Source organism: Cygnus olor, chromosome 4, assembly GCF_009769625.2.
Source record: "Cygnus olor isolate bCygOlo1 chromosome 4, bCygOlo1.pri.v2, whole genome shotgun sequence".
In the NCBI taxonomy this organism is placed as follows: domain Eukaryota; kingdom Metazoa; phylum Chordata; class Aves; order Anseriformes; family Anatidae; genus Cygnus; species Cygnus olor.
In genome coordinates this window covers 19,595,116-19,616,710 of record NC_049172.1, presented here as the reverse complement: position 1 = coordinate 19,616,710, position 21,595 = coordinate 19,595,116, and the positions used below count along the sequence as shown (strand labels likewise).

The 21,595-nt window shown below is 41.0% G+C and overlaps 1 protein-coding gene across 10 annotated transcripts in view; it reads right to left on the bottom strand.

The window, feature by feature from the left end:
* The window catches only part of FAT1 (FAT atypical cadherin 1), a 108,387-nt gene extending 86,859 nt beyond the window's left edge, over positions 1–21,528 (bottom strand). For 9 of the 10 annotated variants that reach the window (XR_005819956.1, XM_040557096.1, XM_040557098.1 and 6 more), the window contains exons 1-2: positions 21,394–21,528; positions 10,526–13,814 (exon numbers count right to left, since the gene is read on the bottom strand). Coding sequence is in view for 9 of the 10 variants with exons in the window: in XM_040557096.1 (XP_040413030.1) it covers positions 10,526–13,793 (3,268 nt within the window). In the remaining variant the exon portion in view is untranslated. Of the gene's footprint in view, positions 1–10,525; positions 13,815–20,111; positions 20,313–21,393 lie in introns of those variants that run through there. The other variant, XM_040557097.1, reaches the window with a different exon arrangement.
* Between the last annotated feature and the right edge of the window lie 67 nt (positions 21,529–21,595).

Sequence of the window (21,595 nt, the reverse complement as noted above, 5' to 3'; positions counted from 1 at the left end):
AATAAAAACAGCACTTTAACTAAAACAGAAAAAAGGTATATCTAAAAAGATGAACTATGATGTTCTTGGGAAGTAAAAATACGTATAACCAAAATTATAGCACCAAATATAATAGAGGCATAACCAATGAACACATTCCAACCTTATCTAGAATCACTTTGATTCACTCTACCTTGCTTTCATTACAGGAAGGGCACAGCAAGGGCATTCCTCTCACATCAAACAGAAAATTCCATAGACAGAAGTTTCCACGTCTGATTCGTTGCAGATTAAACCCTTATCATTAGACAGCAATCTCTAATTTTCATAGAGACAGGATATACCCTGTCATGGCAAATCTACAGGCAAAGGATTGGGGGGGGGGGGGGGGGGGGCGCGAGAGGGGGGGGAGGGGCAGGGGTATAAATCTGTAGAATGGAGATATATTCTCACTGAAAAAGCTATGCACCTCACTCTCACAACTTTAGAGAAATGGAGGGGACAAGGTATAAAAATATATGATCCCCATACATAACTCCATTCCATCATAGCTTCTTTATAGGGCAGCTCTTTCAAGCTGAACTACCAAGAACTCCCTCTGTGCATAAATACAGCTGGGACTACAGGCGACACATGAGAATTCTGTTCATTTTTAGCACATTAGGTTACCAAATTCTTCATTTCTTTACCCATACAACTGTAGCAGTTCTGTAGTGCTCATACACATTAACACGACAGTCAGTGTAAAACGTATAGGTAACAGAATAGCCTTCTGAGAATTTTTAATATCATAGTCTCCTAATCCTTAAATCCTGTACAAAATATTAATTTTGTATAAGAATTTCTGTACAAATATTTAATTCCAGGAATATTTTTGTTGTTGTTGCTTGTTCTTAGTTTACCACGTAGAGGTGGATTCAGGCTTTTTACATCAGCAAAATAAAAATAGCCTTTTGTATAAATAACCTAAAGCTTGATTTAGGAAACATGCAGACTTTGGAGCCAATCCGTGCCAGTGAAGATTACTCTAAAAAGTACACTGGGCCTTAAAACAATGCAACTACAAAATGTTCTGTGTGTAACGTCGCCTGTCAGGCAGGCGAGATTCTTTTCTGGCGTCAGTGATGCCACAACTACAAGTCTGCACAGACACAGCTCTAAGCAGAAAGAACTCAAATGATTGTCTCTACTGGTAGCTCAAGACAATTTATACCCACTAGCTCAGCAGTTTGCTCTTTAGCCCTAATGTCTATCAAAATTAGCCAACTCTTCACAAAACCTGCAAATGTATCATTTATCCTTGTTCACAAAAATTAAAATTAAACAGAAGCAGCTAGTAGAAGCGTGGATAAAACAAAGCAGGGAAACCTCCTTTCTGAGTAAGGAAATTATCTGTTACAGTCCTGTGGCTAGATTCTTTGGCCACTTTTGGTTTTCCCCAAATTCCTCTTTGATGACACTGGAATGCTAGAGATTTTTTATTTTTGTTGGGCCACACAGAGACTGCTGAGTTGGAACTTTATTCTTGGTCACTTTCAGATGACTAGAGCAATTAAATCACAGATGAAACATGAATTACATAGAGATTGTAAAATGGACCTGCAAACTATAGTTTCAGCAAGGCCAAAAGTATTTTTAGGTCCAAGATCTAAAGCTGCAATACCGCATGTTATGAACTGTGGAAGTTTGCCAAGTACTCATGTAGGTTTGTCCTTTGTTAAATATGTCCAAATGCTGTATGATTGAAGTTTAAAATCTTCAAAGAAAAGAATAAACATTACGTAATCATTTTCAAGCTCCTCTCTTTTGACCTTAATATGTACTTCAAAAGCTAAGCAGATGCTTAGTAGGAAATAAATCCCCAACTCAACAGATGTACCAACAGCGATATGGCAAGATGCACCTTCCATAGCTTTTGGCAACCCTTCGCTTTTATTATTCCTCTGCTCACAAGTGCTTTTCAAGTCAAAGAGAGGCCTAAACAAGTTAATAGACCCTTAATATGTACTCTGCTGCCTGAATTGATTGCTGCTTATAAGGTAATCTTCGCGACCACATGTGGCTCAGCCTCAACTCATCTCCTACAGAGAGGCAGCCCCTAGGCAGCTCTGTTTTCATCAGGCTGAGTTGTAGCCCAATCAACACCTTGCACAACAAAACAATCCCTCACTTTCAGCAGAAGCAGAAGAGGATGGGAACCCAAGCTTTTGTATAGATTCTCTATTTGGCAGCTGAGGTGATGTTTTGCTCAGCAGGATACCTAAAACAACTCTCAAACTACTTTGGAAGATCCCCCTGCCAACAGCAAAACACAAGATGAATATGTTTGTCTAAAACTAATTTAGCTTCTTCCAAAGCCACCTTGTCAAAGCCACATTAACAACCTAATAGCACTCCGTGATTTACCACCATCACAAATGCAAATCACACAACTTCCTTCAAGCCTAGGAAGGCAAGGTAATCAGCTAGCTCCAGGACAGATAGGACCTCGGTGACCCTAGTGCAAACCTGGGCATAATCCAGGGCTCCTTAATCACTGCCAAACAAACTCAGTATTAGCTCCAAATGCCATGCTCTACCACCGTTTACCCATCTGAACAGTAACCCAAACATAACAGAATCATCCCAAAATCAACCCAGCTGCACCTTCACTGCCAGATCTTAGCCCGAATGAACATAATTAGGCTTTAAATAACTGGAGGCTGGAGTTGCGACCAGACTATAAAATTAACCAGGTAATCCCTTTCGAACTTGAGTATTTACATGCACAACTAAACGTGAGCTCCTGGCCAGGCTATAGGTACCAGCAATAATGCAACACAACACTCACCCAAAGTTAGTTATCTCCTAAAGAAAAGCTTTCTGGATTGCTTTTTGGATAGCAGTGAATTTAGGACTTGTCCTCAGTCTAGCTGACAGCAGGTCTCTGGCTCTAACCTTTACTTCTTTGAACAGACACAAATTGTGCTGAAGTGGTTTTATACATCTTCAAAATAAGTTTTGAAATTTCTCGTAATACTAAAAGGGATTTAAAGATAAAAGTTATTCTTAGTAAGCTTCTGTTACAGCTATTTGTTCTGTCTAGTAAAATTAAATCTGTGCCAAACACTTCGTTTTTAAAACCATAACAAATTGGTGGAAAATATATTTTAGTTGCATGAAATTTTAAACAAATGTTTTTGAACTCAAATTATTACTCAATCTAGGCACAAAGTATACAAATGTGTGGGGTGTTTTTTTTTTCTTTTTAAACGTAACTGCTTTTGCCTTGCAGAATGGCCCCAGTTTGGCTCAATGCCACTGAAGAAAAATTCTGTAAGAAGAGTGAAGGCATGCAGATCTTCCTTGAAAATAAGAGTGAAGATTATACAGAGATGATGCTGAGCACACTCAAACCCAACACATATCATTACCCATATATCCCATTCTAAAAATAGCCTACACTAAGATAGCTGTAATCAACCACCTCCACATTATGCCTCCACAAATTAAATGTCCTGCACACAACAGACACAATTGTCTCTCTTGTCACGCAGACTAAACTAGGCTTTCAGCTCTGCTCTACTTATTGCATGTCTGACTATCATTGAAGATTCTGGTATGGAAAATAAGTCATCAAAATATGGGATAAATGCTTTAAAAGACAAAATATTGACTTTGGGTGGCCATAATTTGCTAACTGCCTTCAATATTTATTGCCACAACCACCCTTTTCTTCTGCTGGGCACTGGAGAAGTCTGGTAAGGACTCATAAGACTACCAATGGAGGAGTTGAAATGGGCAAACCTTGTCTCTCAGTTATAATAATTCAACTTGATCTTATGCTGCTGTTCTTTCCCAATTCAATCTCAAAGCTAGGGAATGCTCAGCTACAGCATAAAATAAACATGCCACTGGAAAAAACACTGAATACATCAGCATGAAAACGTCTTTCAAGAGCAGGCAGCTACAAAATTTGTCTTTGCTTGCCCCTCTTCACCTTTTAAAAATATTCTCTCTCTCTCTCTCTCTCTATATATATATATATATTATTTTGTTAAGCTTTCCATAAAAGTAGAGTTTACAAAGAGAATCTTTCTGATCTGACCTAAACTGCTTCCTGTTTCCAGAGCATAGACAGTTGCCTATGTTTGTTTTTAATAACTCTGACACTTCTACAAAAAAAAAAAGAGAAGGCATAAAAGACATCTATCACAAACTCAGAAAATGTCTTTTGAATTCCTTTAAGAGCTTTAATCATACCCTCTTCAAACAAATAAAAGATGTCAGATCTTGTATAATTTTCCAAAGAATGAGTTTAATAAGTTGCACTTGAGTTCCAGGTTTTGACCTGAAATTCTGTTCCAGATGCCGGTGTGGCAGCTGACCGATCAATCCCAGAATCCAAGGAACAACCTCCATAAATCCTGTGATTAAAAGAAACTCCTCATCCTCTCATCTGAGTGAAATTTGAATTTCACTCAAATCTCCAGTGTACATACTACAGTCAGGTTTCAGCTCTCAGATGTTAACTGAAGTGCTGACACAGCCCCTTACTGAAAAGATTAACCTTCCAAATCAACATCCATAGTCCTAAGAACTTAGTTTTAAATTAGAGTTTATAGAACCAAGTCATTGTTCCACAAGACTTTGTTTTGAACAAAATGCTTCACAATAACCTTAGAAATTCTGAGTCTGGTACATTTAGACCTCAGTCACTGAAGGAAGTTAGCTGCAATAGCTACATGGGCAGATCATTTACCATAAGTACCACTAGCAAAGTAATGTGGCAGTACAGAATTCAGTGGAAGGCTGAAAAAACTTCTGCGAAGCTAATTAGATACTTGGGAGATTAGTCTGTGCTCTGAGCTTTATCGACTTCAGTACCTGAACTAGCTAGGACAAGAATTTCCTGTGCAAAAAGCTGCAACCATTTAGTATTCTTCAGAAATAGAGCACCTCCTAATCCAGCTCTCTTCAAAAAGAGTGGAAAGAAGCATTGAACTTTGCAAGTCGAAAACACTGAGAATCCCCTCCGAGAAGGTCTTTTTCCCCATTTACTTCTCATTTTTACCTAGTCAAAATATTCACATAAGAAGTTTTAATGTCAAAACCTATGTGCTGATGAGACTGTATCCGTGGACAGAAGCTAAGCTGGAAATGTCACTGACAAATGTAAGCAATCAGGAAATTTTAAAGCACATCCTCATAGCCTGCCATATCAAACTCACCAGGAATATTCTTTCCTGGCTATCAACATCAACCTCATCAATTGCAGTTTTTAATCTCTTGTTTTATAAGAAACACTTAAACATGATTTGTTCAACACTTTCTCAGGTCATAGGTCACTGAAAACTATTAATGATCTGATAGATCACAGAATTACAGAATGCAACAATTCCGAATAAACAGAGCATATAGTCACCACATAGCTTTGACAGCAGCACGGCTGGAACATGCATAGTAGAAATTTGGAAATTGTTAGGAACCCCTGGGGTTTGTGTTTGTTTTAAATTTAACTTGAATGAAATTAAGTTGTTACATATACTGGTGTTTATGACTTATACAAACAAGGTAACAAACAGAGGTAAACAGAAGGGAAAACTTCAACATGAGGCATTCACTGAAAGTGAGAAGAAAGTCCCATATTTGTAAGGCTGCTGAACTCCAAGTATGAGGTTGCCGAACTACAATTAACTTAAAACCAAAATCATAGCATTCTCAGTTTTTATTAAAAACACCTCTTCCACCTTCACATGGTTTACGACTGTATTAGTAAAACAAACCTAGAAAATGTTCCCAGGCATTGGAACTTGCTTCTCTGTATTGCTAAACTGCTTTTGGCCTGTGCCAGGCACCGCTCTCCCAGACAGTGCCAGGACCGAGCTAGGAACTGACGAGCAGCAGCAACCATGCCCAACAGTCTGGGTGCAGCCACCCTGTTTGGAAGGTACCACAGCTGTTAGGTCAGACACAGCCCATTTGGCTTCTGTTCCAGAAAACACCGCTGGTTTAGTAGATATCCAAAAGGTACTTAGGCGTTCTGCTCCGCTGATGATCACCGTATCTAATATTTGCTAATGCCTGTCTTCATTGTTAAAACTCAAAACCAGCGAGCGGTAGGATGATTAAAAAAAGCTCAAAAGCCAATGAGTGCTGAAGATACAGAATTTGAAGTTGTCCCTTAGGTGCAAATGTAAACCATACCCTGCCTTTTAATTAATGCAATTTTGAGAGCACTACAAAGAAACGTTAACATGCTTATTATGTGTTAGCAACACTCTGTACCTTTTAAGAACACAATTCAGTACTTTTCTCTATGTAGTTAAAATCCTATTCATTCTCCTTAATGAATTACTGTCTTCCCTGCTGGAAATAGTTCTGGTAATATTAAAAAGTGTCTCATAGCCATTAAGCTTTATTGATGGTATTTTGTGCACAGAGATAGCGCAGTAAAATGAGTTTTCCTCCACATTCCCCCCCTTAATATTTTTTTACTTGCTCCCTTAACATTCTTTACCAAAAGAAATAATCTTTCCTTATTAAGGTAGTAAGGTTACACCCAAAAATTACATGACTCCAAGGGAGCACTACACAAGAAAGAATCCACTAACGGCCACTGAATATTTGCAAGCCCCACCTAATTCAAGAACTCCATAACAGAAAATAACCGGTTTGGGAAACCATTAGAAACCACGTGTCTGCTCTGTTCTAGTTCTTTCTTAAACTGCTAGAGATGGTGTATCAGGTTAAACAGACCCTTGTTCTAATTAAGCACAGTATTACTTGTGTCTTTTCCAGTCAGCAAATTAGTTTAATCATCTGAAATTTTTGTTATTATTAGAATTGAATTATTGTTCTGTAAGCCTCACACACAGCAACTTAAACACAGGTTACTGAAGGAACCGTAAGATTCCTGGTAACAGGTAACTAAAGTATGGGATTCAAGACCAGTACAAAGGTTATCAGGCACAAACTTCAGACTGCCACATCCCCCTTGACACCATTCTGGAACTAGGCTATGCTCTGGGAAATATCCACAACTGCAGAAACTGAGAAAACACCTGCTGGTGGTAGCCTTGCCAGTTGACCTACATGGGACTTTTCTGATAAAGATGTTTGTAAAATTATCCATGGTTTATTAAAATAGTTCAAATAAATCATCAGTAGGGAAACTTTACTGGGAGCAGAAGTGCTCAGAGTCCAGCCACTCCAATACACATCAGGACGCAACTGTACACAACTGGATGCAACAGTACAACAGTACACAACTGGACGCAAAGGAATTCAGTTTGAAACTTCCTTTGTTTTTGAACAGCTTTCAAGATGGGCTCCTGTTTTCCACAAACACTGCAATGTCCTAGGACATCTATACTCCCAAAGTCTGCTGATTCCCTCAGCTGTCTAGATTTTGAGCGCTAGAAAGAAAACCAAAACCAAAAGAAGAAAACTGAAACAAGATAAAAACTAGCTCTCAGTAATAAGCCAGAAGCCCTGGTATCTTTAGGAAGAGAACAGCCTGCTTGGCACAAATTCCTTGGAGAAGGACAAGCAGATACTGAGCAAAACTAGTAATGGTTCCTCTCATTTAACAACTGAAAATCTACGTGGAAACTAGTTCACCAGATGCTGCTGATCCTATAATAGCGTCACATACACCCCAGTGGGTGACACTGAATGGCCTTGTTCACCTAACCTATACAACTGGAAGAAATACTAGCAGTTCTTTCCAACACCTTTTTTCACATACTAGAGCTTCCATCTTTTATTTCACCTTTGAGAAGTGCAAATACTTAATGAAAATGTGCATCCTTGTATGTAACTACAACAACAAAAAAAACAAATAAGACATTTTGCTTTACTGCCTGCTGGTATGGTATCTGGGAGGAGAAAGAAAAAGGTCTCAGTGTTGCCTTAGTACCATATAACTTCTGCTTTAGGTCCTCCTCCAGGCGTTTCTTCCGTCATTTGTTAGATTCACTCATTTGTTGTAAAACTGAATTGTCTGACTCAATCTATCAAATCCTACACTTGCTTTCATTTCTAGCATCATGAGTGAATGTCAGCAACCCTCCCTGACACGCTCTCCCTGTATGACCTCCCACTTTAAGTGGTCTCTGGAGATGGAGTTTGCTAAACCCCTCATCGACTACAGTGATAACCAACAGTTTCACTTTAATTATCTCAGCAGGCACTCTGTACGAGTGACTCATAAAGCACCCTAAGATGATGTGTACAGCAAAAACAAAGGATTTTCCATCTTCCTCATCTCTCAAGTGGCAGTGAAAACAGGAAACACTCTACTTTTCAGACATCCTTATGACCACCTAAGAACTTCTGTAACACGACCTTTGGCTCAGTGCCCTCCCTAGAAGTAACAACCCACTGATACTTACTACAAGGATAAAAGAACAGGTCAAGTAGCAAATTATGGTCTCCTTCCTCACCCACTTGGCTTCCAATTAACGACTTATAAGCCAGAGATAGCATAAGGCTGAACCTCAAAATAAACTCATTAGTATCTTTTATTTACTTTAGTCATACTTTTGGTCTCTATAACTTCCTGGGGAAATGAGCTCCTTGACTTTATTACACCGCATGTGAAAAATACTTCCTTTTAGGTTGGCTGCATGTTAACTGTGTGCAACCATTTCTTACATAGTAGTACATAGAAAGTGTGATGGGGAAGGTGCTACAGAAAGTATTGCAATTTTATAGGCTATCAACTTGCTCTCTACCTTTCCCTACTGTTGTCATCTTTATGAGCTAAGAAATATTTATTTGAAAGCTATAATATGACCACCTACCAATTCATTCCTAATGCACTTTTTCTGTGTCTTCTTGAAAAGCATCACAGATTGAAGCAATTAGACAACAAAGTAATCAAAGCAACTCCTGAGTTTAGCAGTATGGGCACACTAGGGCCCCAATTCAGATATTCACTTCCAAGAGTTTGGACAGAACTGCAGACAGTCAGACAACCTATGAAAACCATCTGGCCTAAGTCAATGGTAAGTCTTTAAAAAAAATGCTCAAAAATAAGTGGCAAAGTTATATTAAGTTCTCTTTTGAAAAATGCCAGAAAATTTCAGAATTAAGGATAAAAATACCAAACACTAATACAATTTCATACCTTTTGAAGCATAGAATAAAAAGAAAAACTACTAACATGGAAACAATAGCTTGAAAACCAGCAACAATTCCATGCCTAGAACTAATTGATGCTTCTAACACCATCAGTCTTTTTTTTTTTCTGCAAATGTGACTGTTGTCCTCAATTCCTAGAAGCAGGGGATAAAACAATTTTTTAACCACTGAAAATAGTAGACTTCCAAAATCCAGTTTATCAAATTTTGAACTGGAAGTACAATATGATTATCTCAGACAGCGGGAAGCTTAAAAGGTGAAGTCAGAAGAGCCCTTTACCAAGCTGAAAAAGTCAGCTTCCCGCATCTCATCTTTCCACAAATTCTTTAATATGCTTTCTTGGATAATTATCAGGCTGCTCCTTATATCAAGGCCAGTTCATTTTGAAAAGAATGACAAATATTCAGATAGTTAAGCACAAAGAGTGCCTTCTGTAACTATTCTGGTGATTTCTTAGTAAAAAAAAAAAAAAATGCTCTACATTCTTTCACCAGCTTCTCGGTTTAGATCAGTTTGAAGACAAACATATCCACCAAATGCAAACAAATTCTTCCCCACTCTAGTGTTTAAGATGGAATTTGTTCCCTAAGATTAAAAAAAAGCAACCCCTCTTCATACCCCCACCAAATAGTAGCACAATATCAATGCTCTCTATCTTTATGAGATATGTAAAAGAACAGGTAGTTACAGAGATGCGCTACTAGAAGTCAGCACTAGATTTCTTCAGAAACCATCGTTCTGCTTTTTTTTCTGAATACATGACATTGGAATAACTCGAAGTTGCTCCTCAATTTATGCATCACTAATGAGGTAAGTCAACAGTTCACTGTTTGATTTATACAAGCTTTTTAAAGGCTGCATCAATGCTTTCTTGACACGAGCCTTTCCATGAAGAAAGTACTGATTACTAACATAAACATGAGCACCTATAACCATAAAAGGTAGCTACAAAAACAGCAAGTATGGCAGTATCACAATGATAAATACATCTAGTAAATGAAGCACCAGAGCTGTAGTTTGGGAATGCAAAGCATAAAAATGTCCGAATTCAGTCCTTGGACAGAAATCAATCTAACCCCTCAATTTCACACCCCCCACAGTCCACCAGACAACTGTTTACATGAAGCAGACTTTCATTTTATATCAACAGCATTCTTCTTTTTGCCACATGGTAGATATTTTAAGATCTAAGAATGGATTTAAGTATGCTGGATGAAAATGAGGACAGGGGAAAAGTACTTATCAAATATATACTTACAATTTCACTAGTGGCAGATAGAACTGTACTCGTTATTGGTGACTTCTTATTTTTTGGTCCTAACAAAGACACCTCTCTCAACAGTGACAATGCAGCTTTTCTTATCTCTCTGCCGGCATATCATTTTACTTAGAACATAAAGATAACAGAAAGATGCCTTACCTTTTTCTTCATCTATGCGAAAGACTCCTATACCAGACCCATCTCTGATAGAATATCGAATCTCCCCATCTCGTCCTGTGTCTTCGTCATAAGCAGATACTGTCATTACTGAGGAGCCAACAGGAGCATCTTCTTTTATAAAGCCTTTATCTGCAAATATAGAGAACCGTGGCGGGTGCAAGTTTTCATTCACATCAACTACCTCCACTTCAACATAACACGTAGAGGACAATGAAATGGGTTTTCCTTTGTCCTTGGCCCGCACAGTCAGGTTATAAAGTTGTTTCTTTTCATAATCCAGTCTTTGTACAATACGTATTGCTCCGCTTAGTTTATCAACATCAAAGGTGCCATCTCCACTGTCCAAAAGACTGTATCGTACTTGACCTGACTGGCCTAAATCAGGATCATAGGCTTCTAGCCACGTAATAATCGTTCCCTCAGGAAGATCTTCTCGAATTTTCACATGATAATTTGAAGGAATAAATTTAGGAGGATTATCGTTAACATCTTCTATAGACACTTTCAAAATAACTGTTGAAAATAATTGAGGTTCTTCAGTAGGTTGGTCCCTAGCCTCTATTTTCAAGAAATAGACATGCTGTTCTTCACGATCCAGAACCCCCACAACTTTCACAACTCCTGTCACAGCATTAATAGTAAACTTGTCTGTATCTGTAAGAAGAGAGTATTTTACTTCTCTATTAGCCCCCAAATCTTTATCAGTAGCTTCAATTTGAATAATTTCACTGTTCAGTTCTTTGTTTTCACTCACTTCTACAAAATAGCTGTCTTGTAGGAACTCTGGTGGGTTGTCATTAGCATCCAAAATTCTTACATCTAGAAGGTGCCAGGCAGACTTCTGTGGTATTCCAAGATCGTAGACAGTAATGTTCAGTGTATATTTATCTTTTACTTCCCGGTCAAGGGGAGACAAGATTTTCAGCATTCCACTTTCCATGTCAACAACGAAACTACTATCTTCGTTACCTCCAGAGATAACATACACTAACTTTCCATTGAAGCCAGTATCAAGATCAGTAGCATTCATAAGTATTATGCTGGAGCCCACAGGTTGGTCTTCTCTTACCTCAATGCTACTGGGGAGTGTACTTCTAAATTGAGGTGCATGCAGATTCACTGAGTGAGTGTCAAAGAAAACATCCTCAACTTCTCCACGGCTGTGCAATTTATTTGCTTGCAAGAGCTTCTCTGCGAGCATTTTGGCAACACCAGTTTCTTCACACTGCAAGTTGGCCGGTTTGCGACTAGTAGCTACAGTTATGTTGATATACAATGGTTTTGCAAAGTTTTCTCCATCTGTAGCTGTAATTTTCAAACTGTGAAAAGAAATTTTAGCACCTAGGCCATCTGTTAGTGACTGCTTGAGGGAAAGTACTCCAGAATTTGGATTTAGGCTAAATAAATCCAGTTCATTTCCAGATTCAATTTGGTATCTCACCAACTGAAGCTCATCAGCATCAATGGCAGATACGGTTGTTATTTGTTCTCCAACACCAAGATCCCTGGGGATTGTTCCCTCACAATTTATTTTCTCAAACAGAGGTATATTGTCATTCAGGTTATTTAAAATAATAGTAACAGGAACTTCAACTTCTCGACGATACGGTATACCCCAATCAGAAGCTCGAATCCTTAAATTGTAAAGCCTTGGCATCAATTCATAATCTAAGCCTTCTGAGGTACTAATAACCCCACTGAAATGGTCAATCACAAATGGCAAAGGATTTAGGTTCGCGATGCTGTACGTCACGTAACCATTTTCCCCTTCATCAGGATCTTTTGCGCTTACTCTCATGACACTAGTACCTATTGGCACATTCTCATCAAAAGAAGCTTTATAGGATGTCTGAGTAAATTCAGGAGGATTGCTGTTCATGCCTAGTACCTTAATTAATACTTTCGCAGAAGCTCTTCTGTCACTTGTCACAACTTCAAGTTCAAAATGGGATGAGTATTGTGCTTTTATGGGTTCTGAAGTGGTAATGAGACCAGTGTGAGTGTTTAAATTGAATTTTACTTTGCCAGGTGTGTTTTTAAATATATATTTTAAATGGGGGTAACTAGGCAGAGCTTTTACCATTATCACAGGTGTGTTTGGAGGAGCAAATTCACTTATTTCAGCTCTATATATCTCTTTTTCAAATCTGACAGGACCAGACTTAAACAGTGGTGATGTCACATGAACAACTTTTACAGATGAAAACTGCGGAGGATTTCCTTTATCTTTAGCTTGAAGGGTAAGGTTGTATCCAAAGGGGTGGCTCTCCCAGTCAATGGGACCAATGGCTTTGATTCTGTATTCTTTACCTCCTGGAACAGACCTCACTGTTCTGAACTGCTGAAGTGGATCACCTGCAACAATATTTAATGATGCTATTTCTCCATTTGGACCTTGATCATTGTCCTCTACAGTTACAACTGCATAAGTTGGATCCTTGTCTGATTCTGAGGGAGTCAGTGTAACAGCTGTAATAACAGGCGCATATTCATTTGCTTGCTCTACGTGCACAGTTAGTTTTGCCATACTGCTGATGCCACTGCTACCATACAGCTTCAGTCCACGATCCACTGCAAGAATTTCCATTTCATAACGCTTAGTGTCCGAGTAGTCGAGTCTACCAGTTAGCACTATCACACCGCTAGTTGGATGAATAGCAAACACATCTGTTCTTTCTTTAAAGCTATAGTAGAACTCTCCATTGGTTCCTATATCTGCATCTGTTGCACTGACTCTTGCGATGCTTGTCCTTATTGCTGTGTTTTCAGGCAAAGAAACACTGTAAGATGTTGGAGAAAACAAAGGCCGCAAGTCATTTGTATCCAGTACCTGTACCCTGACCTTCGTGCGTGTTTCAGCATTTGTATTTTTTTCAACTGCTTTAACAGTCAGCATATAATGGTCTTTTACCTCTCTGTTAAGGATAGCTGTGTTTCCTCCCTTGGTCCGTATTCTCAAAAAGCAGAAGTTTCCAAGAACATATTCTTCAGCTTTAAACAAGTTCTCACTGTCTCCAGAAATAATTTTGTATCTTATGTCCCATAATGGATTTGTGATGTAAATGCCCATTTTCACTGGATGCCCAACATAAGTCTTGGCTGCAGAATTCTCATACACAGTGGCATTATACTGTACTTGTGTAAATTGCATTGGTGGAGCATGATGTGGGATTTGATTTCCTTCACAGTTTCCAAAATGCTGCACCAGCAGCATCAGCAGCAACAGCATAGTCAAGTATCTTCCCATGGCAGCAATTACAAAAAAAATCTGAAACAAGAGAAAGAAGCGTTAAGACTTATGACTGTTCAAATACTACTTAGATGACCTCGATGCTTAGTTTAGAACACACACTTGCAAGAAAACTATTAGTTATACATCTACGTTATAACCATTTTTGCTGAAAGTTTCAATGTGATTTCCAGTAACAAAAAAGCATGTAAATTAAAACCCCCCCGGAATTCTCAATCCTTAAAACCAAATTCTAAGAACTACTATCGTGACACAAGGAGAATGCACTCAGTTAACTTCATCTGAAACACTTCATGAAGCAACACTGTTAGGAGAAATATGCCAGTGCTGTCTACTACAAGTGAGCAAACTCGATCTGCATGAATTTGGAGTACTGAACTTCCTCTACAGTCCTCTAGTTCTAGTTTTCTGATAGAAAATTATTCTTGCTCATTTCACTTAGATTGTAAAATGACTAATATCCAATGATGCAGAAGTAAACTGCAAGATATGGCTTAAGATTACCGTGAATTTTCTTGAGTATTCAACGTATCGTATAAACACCTGTTCCAAGAATTACAAAAATTATGAACAGGGAATTATTCCATACCTGTTTTATTCTCTCCTGTCTGAGTACACTGATAAGGACAGTTGATAGCATTTTATTTTATTTTATTTTTTTTTAAGTCAAGCTCATCACTAAGCTGTACGACCATCAATAAAGAATGAGGCATATTCCTTTATTCCCCTCTCTGAACAGATCTGAAAAATGAGGATCAAGAGCTATGGGAACATGAATCTACAAAAATAACTGGAAGATCTATTGAGATGTGTTTCTTTTAAACACACTCCAGAAATGACAGGGAAAGAGCCTGAAACAGCAAGACAGACATGGAGACATGCCTCATCAGCTCTACCTTTTGAGGAAGAAGTCAGTATATAATTTCCAATGCCTAAATCCAGGCAAGACTGCAGCATAAAGAAAGGCAGAAACCTCAGGAATGAGACCCTTCAAGACCACCCTCTTCATCTGGGTTTACAGCAAGAGTTGTTACTCCCAGATGTCTCACAGGATGATAAATCAAAGCTTTAAAATTCTTCCTCAACAAACCCAAGCTTTCAAAAAAAATTGGGGGGGGGGGGGGGTGGATTTCTTTGCAGCAGGTAGAAAGCCATTTAACTTTAACTTGATTAAGTAGCACACGTTCTTTTCTTTTACCTTCCCCTATTTATCTTCAATATTTTTCCCTTGCCTCTTCTTTACTCTCTCCTTCCCTGGTCGGTTTTTGTCATACAACTTGCATACTAATTCCCAACCGTACTCTCCTTTCATTCTTCCTGACCTTTTCTCCCCCATTTTATCCCTATTTTCCCCATCTCTACCTCTGCCTGTCAGACTCTCCTCTGTGCTTATCCTCACACTGGTTCTGCTCACCTCAGCTCAAAGGGCATCTCATTCTGTTGTTGTCTTCCACCACTCACATTTTCTCTTACTGCTGTTTGTCTCTCCCTTAATTCCCACCTGCTTGATTAGATACCTGAAATACCATATTGGCTGAAATTCCACGGATCATCTGTGCCCACTAGGAGATATTAGAGCAAATTAACCCCTTTGTGTTAACAGTTCACTCCAAAGCCTCAGAAGCAGATGATTCAGTCACAGCCATTATTAAATCAGCAATATTGAGAAGCAAAGGACTTAGGACTCCGATTCACAAAGCTAAAGGAAATATTAGAGAGGAATAATAAAAACCCATCCGGGGAAGAAAAAAAGCAAAAATCTGTGCTCTGTCTTCCAAATCTAGCAATTAACTTCCTTGATTATGGCTATAACCATAGCAAACAATAGAAAGTAAGTCACTAGCTAGAACCACTACTTAAAAGGTCTTAAAGCTGGAAGAATGAGAGGTTGGGAAGGCAAACGAGCGAGGTTGCAACAATCACAATCTCAATGGGTTAACAATATCATCTCTCTCTTCTCTACTGTTTTTCCTAGGCTATGGTTTATCCTTAGAATAAACAGACGCTTGGGTCTCCAGGGCTTCATTTTCTAAATAAATGAATATTTTCATCACAAAAATTACTGCAATAAATAACCTATATCAATACCTCTAAAATTTCAAGCAATTTAAGAAGTCATTATACCACACTAAGACACATGTCAAAAGTGATTACATCATTTGAAGTAATCAACAGAAACAACCCTCCCTGTGGAAGTCTTGAGACCTTCAACTCTGGCAGGTGAAAGGAGCTCTGCTCTATCAAATAAATGCAGGTGTTAAAGAGAAAATGCTCACCACCTGACTTGCTCCATGAGAGCCTTCCAAAAACTGTGGTACTTCCAAAACCATACACTCAGGGAAACAGAACTGAAGTACAGTCAGGGAAACAGAAGTTACTCTCTAGTCTTTCCTACCTATCAGAACATTTCTCTGTGAACGTCTTGTATTCTCCTCAGAGCCAAGGTAGCTCCTCACAAGTCACTTCAACACAATTCCTTAAACTTCCACCAGTCACTTCACACTCTTGTCAAAACTGGACACATTTTAGGCCTATAATCCATTAAAATTCAGTAGCAAAGAGCATGAACTCTGATTCTGTATTTACGGGGCTGCTATTAGTTCTTTTACTCCATTTGTTGGAATTTTAGCAGCTCTTCACTACCACAAGCTACTTATTGATCAGGTCTTATACTGCATAGTTTCCCTCTTTTCCTTCCTCAGCTGCACTAGGATGTTTTTTGTTTGTTTTTATTTATGCTAAAATCCAAAACCCCATTTGTCTTCTGAAGCTATAGCATCCTGTAACTCACAGCCCTTACTTACTAGCGGTTGGCAATAAGCTGTCAGTATTGGTGTGTTTATTATGTAAAACACTATCTGTCTGCACCTTTTATCATTTGCTCCTCATATCTCAGGCACGTTAGACTATGATGCATTAGACTGCATTAAGATATCCAAGCTCCTCATTAAAATTCTAAGTTGAACATATGTGTAGGTTTTACTATTACATAAATATTTTTCTGTGCCATAATACCTTAAGTACTCTTTGCTTATTTTCTGTAATAACTGCTCAGAACTGGCAACAGACAGGCTATTAAACATGATTATGCAACTACCAGTAAGAGTCCATTCTGTAGCAGCAATCTCTAACATTTGCTGAGTCACAACCTACAACTGAAGAGCATCCCTCAACCGAACGGTTAACCACACTAAATAAAAACAAGTTAGATATTTCTGTTACATGACGTTTTCCCCATCTTGTGCCATAATTTGCAGAGCTACCAGAAATTAAAAATTGTTGAACCAAGACTATTATCAACATATAATGTAATCTTGATAAATATCTGAAGTATTAAACAATGTAAAAAGTTATCTACTAAGAGAAAGTATGAAAGCGTTAAGATAAAGTGATAACTTGTTAGATACAAACTCAAATGGCTCATTACAGTGAGCCAGAATGACTGAATTTCAGAGACATTTTAGCCAAGGGCTACACTTTGAACTAATTTATTTTTTTTTTAAATAAATCTTCGGAGTATCACCGCGTTAGGATTTTCTGCATCCACTTTCAAGACATAAGGCAACTGTTTGCTTAATAAAACATCATAGCCCTAGGTTTACAAGAAGTACATCGTATTTATTGTGGAAAGGTAATCTCAAACAAACTCTGATTTCCTATTTGGAAGGATAATTATTATTTATGTGCATATTCATACCAATGATAGTTTTACTATTTAGATATTGCATTAACAAAATGATTTAACTCAATGTCACTCACATATGGGGAAAAAAAAATACTAACACAACTTAGAAATATGAACTAACCTCACAGTAAAGGCAACAGAATCAGAGAATCAGGTGGGCTGGGTGACCTTTTACTGAAAACTTCCAAATGTTGATGATTTGGATAAGATACAAGTTATATACATGTTTCTCTTTGTGGAATGCTTGCAGTACATAGACTTCAACCTGTATAGTTTGAAACTTGCAAGTTTTAAGCATCAAACACAGTATGTAGCAACCCCAATGCTGAACAGGCAAAACAAGCTTTGCCTTCCACAAAAGGTATCTATCAAGAGCGAACCTACATTGTGGGCGTTACTCCCCAACCAATCACATAAAAATCACGGCCAGAAAAAGCCCCTTAACTGGGCCGGACAGGCTGTTACTACGAGCCTCAGTGCCATTGTTATCCCCTTTCTACACACAAGATCTGCCAGTTAAGCCCAGAAGGACTTCCTGCAACACTACGCTACATTGCTTGCCTTAGCCAAACCAGACTCTGAGCACCGCCTGTGAACACTGCACTTGGGAAACACCAGGGAGCATTTTGGAGACTAAAATAAATCCTTTAGTGCTGTTTGCACAATGATTGTCTTCTGAAAACTTTTACTAATTTCTAACAAATGAGGTGGCACTTTGCTTTGTTCTCTATGTTTTTTTGGCACATGCACACCACCTTCCCTGATTAGCAACTTTACGTTATTAACGCTAAAATGTCTCTACCAAAACATCGCCAATTTACTTTAAAGGTCAGTTTTGATCAGCATGTGCAAGTGATGCCATTTGACACAAACACACTGTGGAAAGTTATTACTGCAGTAACTAAACTGTCATGAAAGGGTTCCTATTGTAGAAGTCTAAGGGAGATCATGTGTGGCTTTGTGGATTGTACTAACTGTACAGTTACACCTTCTCTTTCAGTTTTTTAAAAGCAATCATTTATGTAGACCAGTCAGGAAAAAAAAAAGTCAGGTTTAACCGTTTCAACATCCCCAAGACTCCAAGCAAAAACTTAATAAATGTTTGATTTTCTTTTGAAATAAATACTGAAAGAGGTTTTCACTGATTTTGGGGATAGGGGGAAGGGATAGGGACAAAAGTGGGGGGCGTCTGTGTGTTGGTAGACAGAAAGTTAACACATGATGAAAGCATATAGTAAAGTTACTTTAGTAAAGCTAGTAACTTATTCAAAAAATGTACATTGCCATAGAGATTAACTTCACAGTTCCAACTTGTGACTAAACTCCAGCAAGGTTTATGTTTATATTCCCCACGGTAGGATTTAATCTCATGAGGTACTTTGATTTGTGCAGTCGAGATCTCTGCTGTTAAAGGAAATGCAGCTGCTGTATTCAAACAGTACGCAAAGACTCCCAAGCCTGAGCAAAACAAAGATTCACACCAACAATTTTTCTATTTACATACACCAGTGACTGCCGTGTGTCTAATACTGAACTCATCCATTGTACACAGAAAAGCAGATCTTTGGGAATTAAGTTTGGTTGAAATTCAACATGATGACAACTTTGCGATGACCAAGAATAATTTTACTGAGCTTGCACTCAGCTTTAAACTAAAATAAATAACAGATATAAATCTTTGCTGTTTTAGAGCTTTTCTTTTGCTTCCTTGCTTTCACTGAAACCAGTGATAACTTGGCCATATAAGGTTCTTTCTCATGCTAAGTTATAAAAGCAGTAGCCTATCGTACTGCTGCAACTACTAAAGCTCACCTTCCAGTGTCCTAAATGCGAGATTTCAGGATCTCACAGAGAACAAAAAACTTTGAAATAAAGTCTTATTCAGCGTTAAAACAGGGAATTTTACACACTAAATAGCTGAATAATATAACCACATGTTTAGACAGGTAAAAAGGCAGTATGCAGCGAGCAGGAGACACAGCCATTACACACTACTCCTTTCTTTCACAGCAAGACAGCAGGAGCAGTATTTCCCATGCGGCCGCCTGGGAACAACTTGTAAGTAGCTCAAACCGCAGGAAAAACTGCTGTTAGAAGTCAGCGTTGATATTTTTTAAATTTCTTAATTCATCCCCCCCCCCAAAAAAAGTTTATAAGCATTGGCTATGTGAAGCTCCACTGCCACTTGCTGACCCCAGGAGACTAAGCACACCTTTCCAACAAAGCTTGGTTTTGTCTGAGCTGCCAGAGAAGCCAGGAGGAGCGAGGCGAGCTGGCGGGGTCTCCGAGAGCCGCCTCTTCGCCTTCATCTCGCCGAGGAATCCGGCGAGGGGAGCACCGGGAGGCGCCGCGCTCCAGCGGGAACAAAGGGAGAAAATCACCCCGAGACACTTCTTCGCTGCCAGCCTCTCCCCTTGGCTTATCCGGGAATTAAGTTCACAATGGCCCATTAAACACATCCCAAGGCAGACACCTCGCCTCCAGGGCCAAAATATGATCACCACCTTTTTTTTTTCCCCCCTCGACATAACTTCGGAGCAACCTGCCGCCTCGCCTTCCTCCCGACCCTCCCCTCCCCTCTCGGCCGGCAGACCCCCAAAACTTCTCCCGACTCGCCCGGCTGAGCCCACCTCAGTGCTCGCGGGGCGGGGACCAGCCCCGCATGGCGGCCCCGCACCGGGCCGTTCCACACCGCACCGCGCTCCGCTCGCCTTCTTCTGCCGCCGGCCGCCCGTCCCGCCGCTCGCTGCCCCTCGGCGCCGGGCCGATCCCCCCCCTCCCCACGCCGAGCCGCCGGCTCCGTATTCCTCCGCCGCGCCGGCCGCTCCGGATCTCGTTTGTGCCGGCGTTCCGCGGGAGCGGCCCCCGCACCCCGGCCCCTCCGCCCCGCCCGGGGCTGGGCCAGGCGCGGGGTAGGCGGGAGCGGGGCCGGCGGCCGCTCCTCCGGGCGGTGAAGTGCGGCCGAGGGGGGGGGGGCGAGGGGGGGAGGCGGCTGGGAAAGTTCGCCCGGGCAGCGGCGGCTGCAGAGGGAAAGGGAACTCGAGGGACGCCGCCGGGACGCGCAGTCCCCGCTCAGGGCGCTCCCCGCAACGGGCGTTTAGCAGCCGCCGACCCTCCTTCGCCGCCAGCAACCGGCGCCCGCGGGGCTCACAGACGAACGCCCCGAAGGAGCACTCCCTGCTCTTTCAGAAGCGATCGCACTCGGTAGCGATCAAACGTTCGCCGGGGAATCCCTCCCGGCTCGGCTGCGGGCGGGAAGAACCGGCAGGGGCGCGAGTGGGGCGCTTTATTAGCCCCGTAAATAAATCCAGCTGTGCGGAGGAGGGGGACCCTCCCTCAGCGAAGCCCTACGCGCACCGGGGCTGGAGATCAGAAGAGAGCGGCGCCTTCAGAGAGCGGCCCCTTCCCGGAGCCGTCCCTTCCCTTGGGGAGTGGCCCCTTCCCTCGGGGAGCGCCGCTCCTCTCCCCTCAGCCGCCCTCGCACCCTCCCGGGGCAGCCCCCCGGAGCCCCCTCGCAGCCCCCGGCGGCGCCGCAGTTCCGCAGCGGCCGGCCAGGGGGCGCCGCGCCACAGCGCACCGGAGGCCGGGCACGCCGCCGGCCGCCAGCCGCCAGCCCGGCACGGAGCCCAGCCTGGATCCCGGGTCGGTCCGGGAACGCGGCGGTGGCGCCTCGGGTGCGTCTAGGTCAAGTCGGCGTGCCTATATATATATATATATATATATATTTATATGCCCGTATATACGTGGGTGCATATATAGAGGGATATACGCACACGACAGTTTTAAACTGCAGCAGCCGGGTGCTGAAGCGCAAGCCCCCCGAGCGCTGTCGCTGAGCAGCGCAGCGAGCCCCACGTGAAGCACCTCTGCAGGCGACCCGCTGCGAATAAACTCCTCAAACAAAGAACTCACCAGGCCAGCTGGACTCGGCGCTCCCCTCTCAAAGTCCGCTCCAGCTCAGTTCATCTCCGCGCGCTTCCTTTTCCCTCCCCTCCTTTTTTTTTTCTTTTTTTCCTCTTTTTCTTTCTTATTTTTTCCTGGCCTTCGGCGAAGGAACGAGAGCAGCCCCGGCGGCCGCGCACCTCTACAGCGGGCAGCCGGCCGCGGCCCCGGC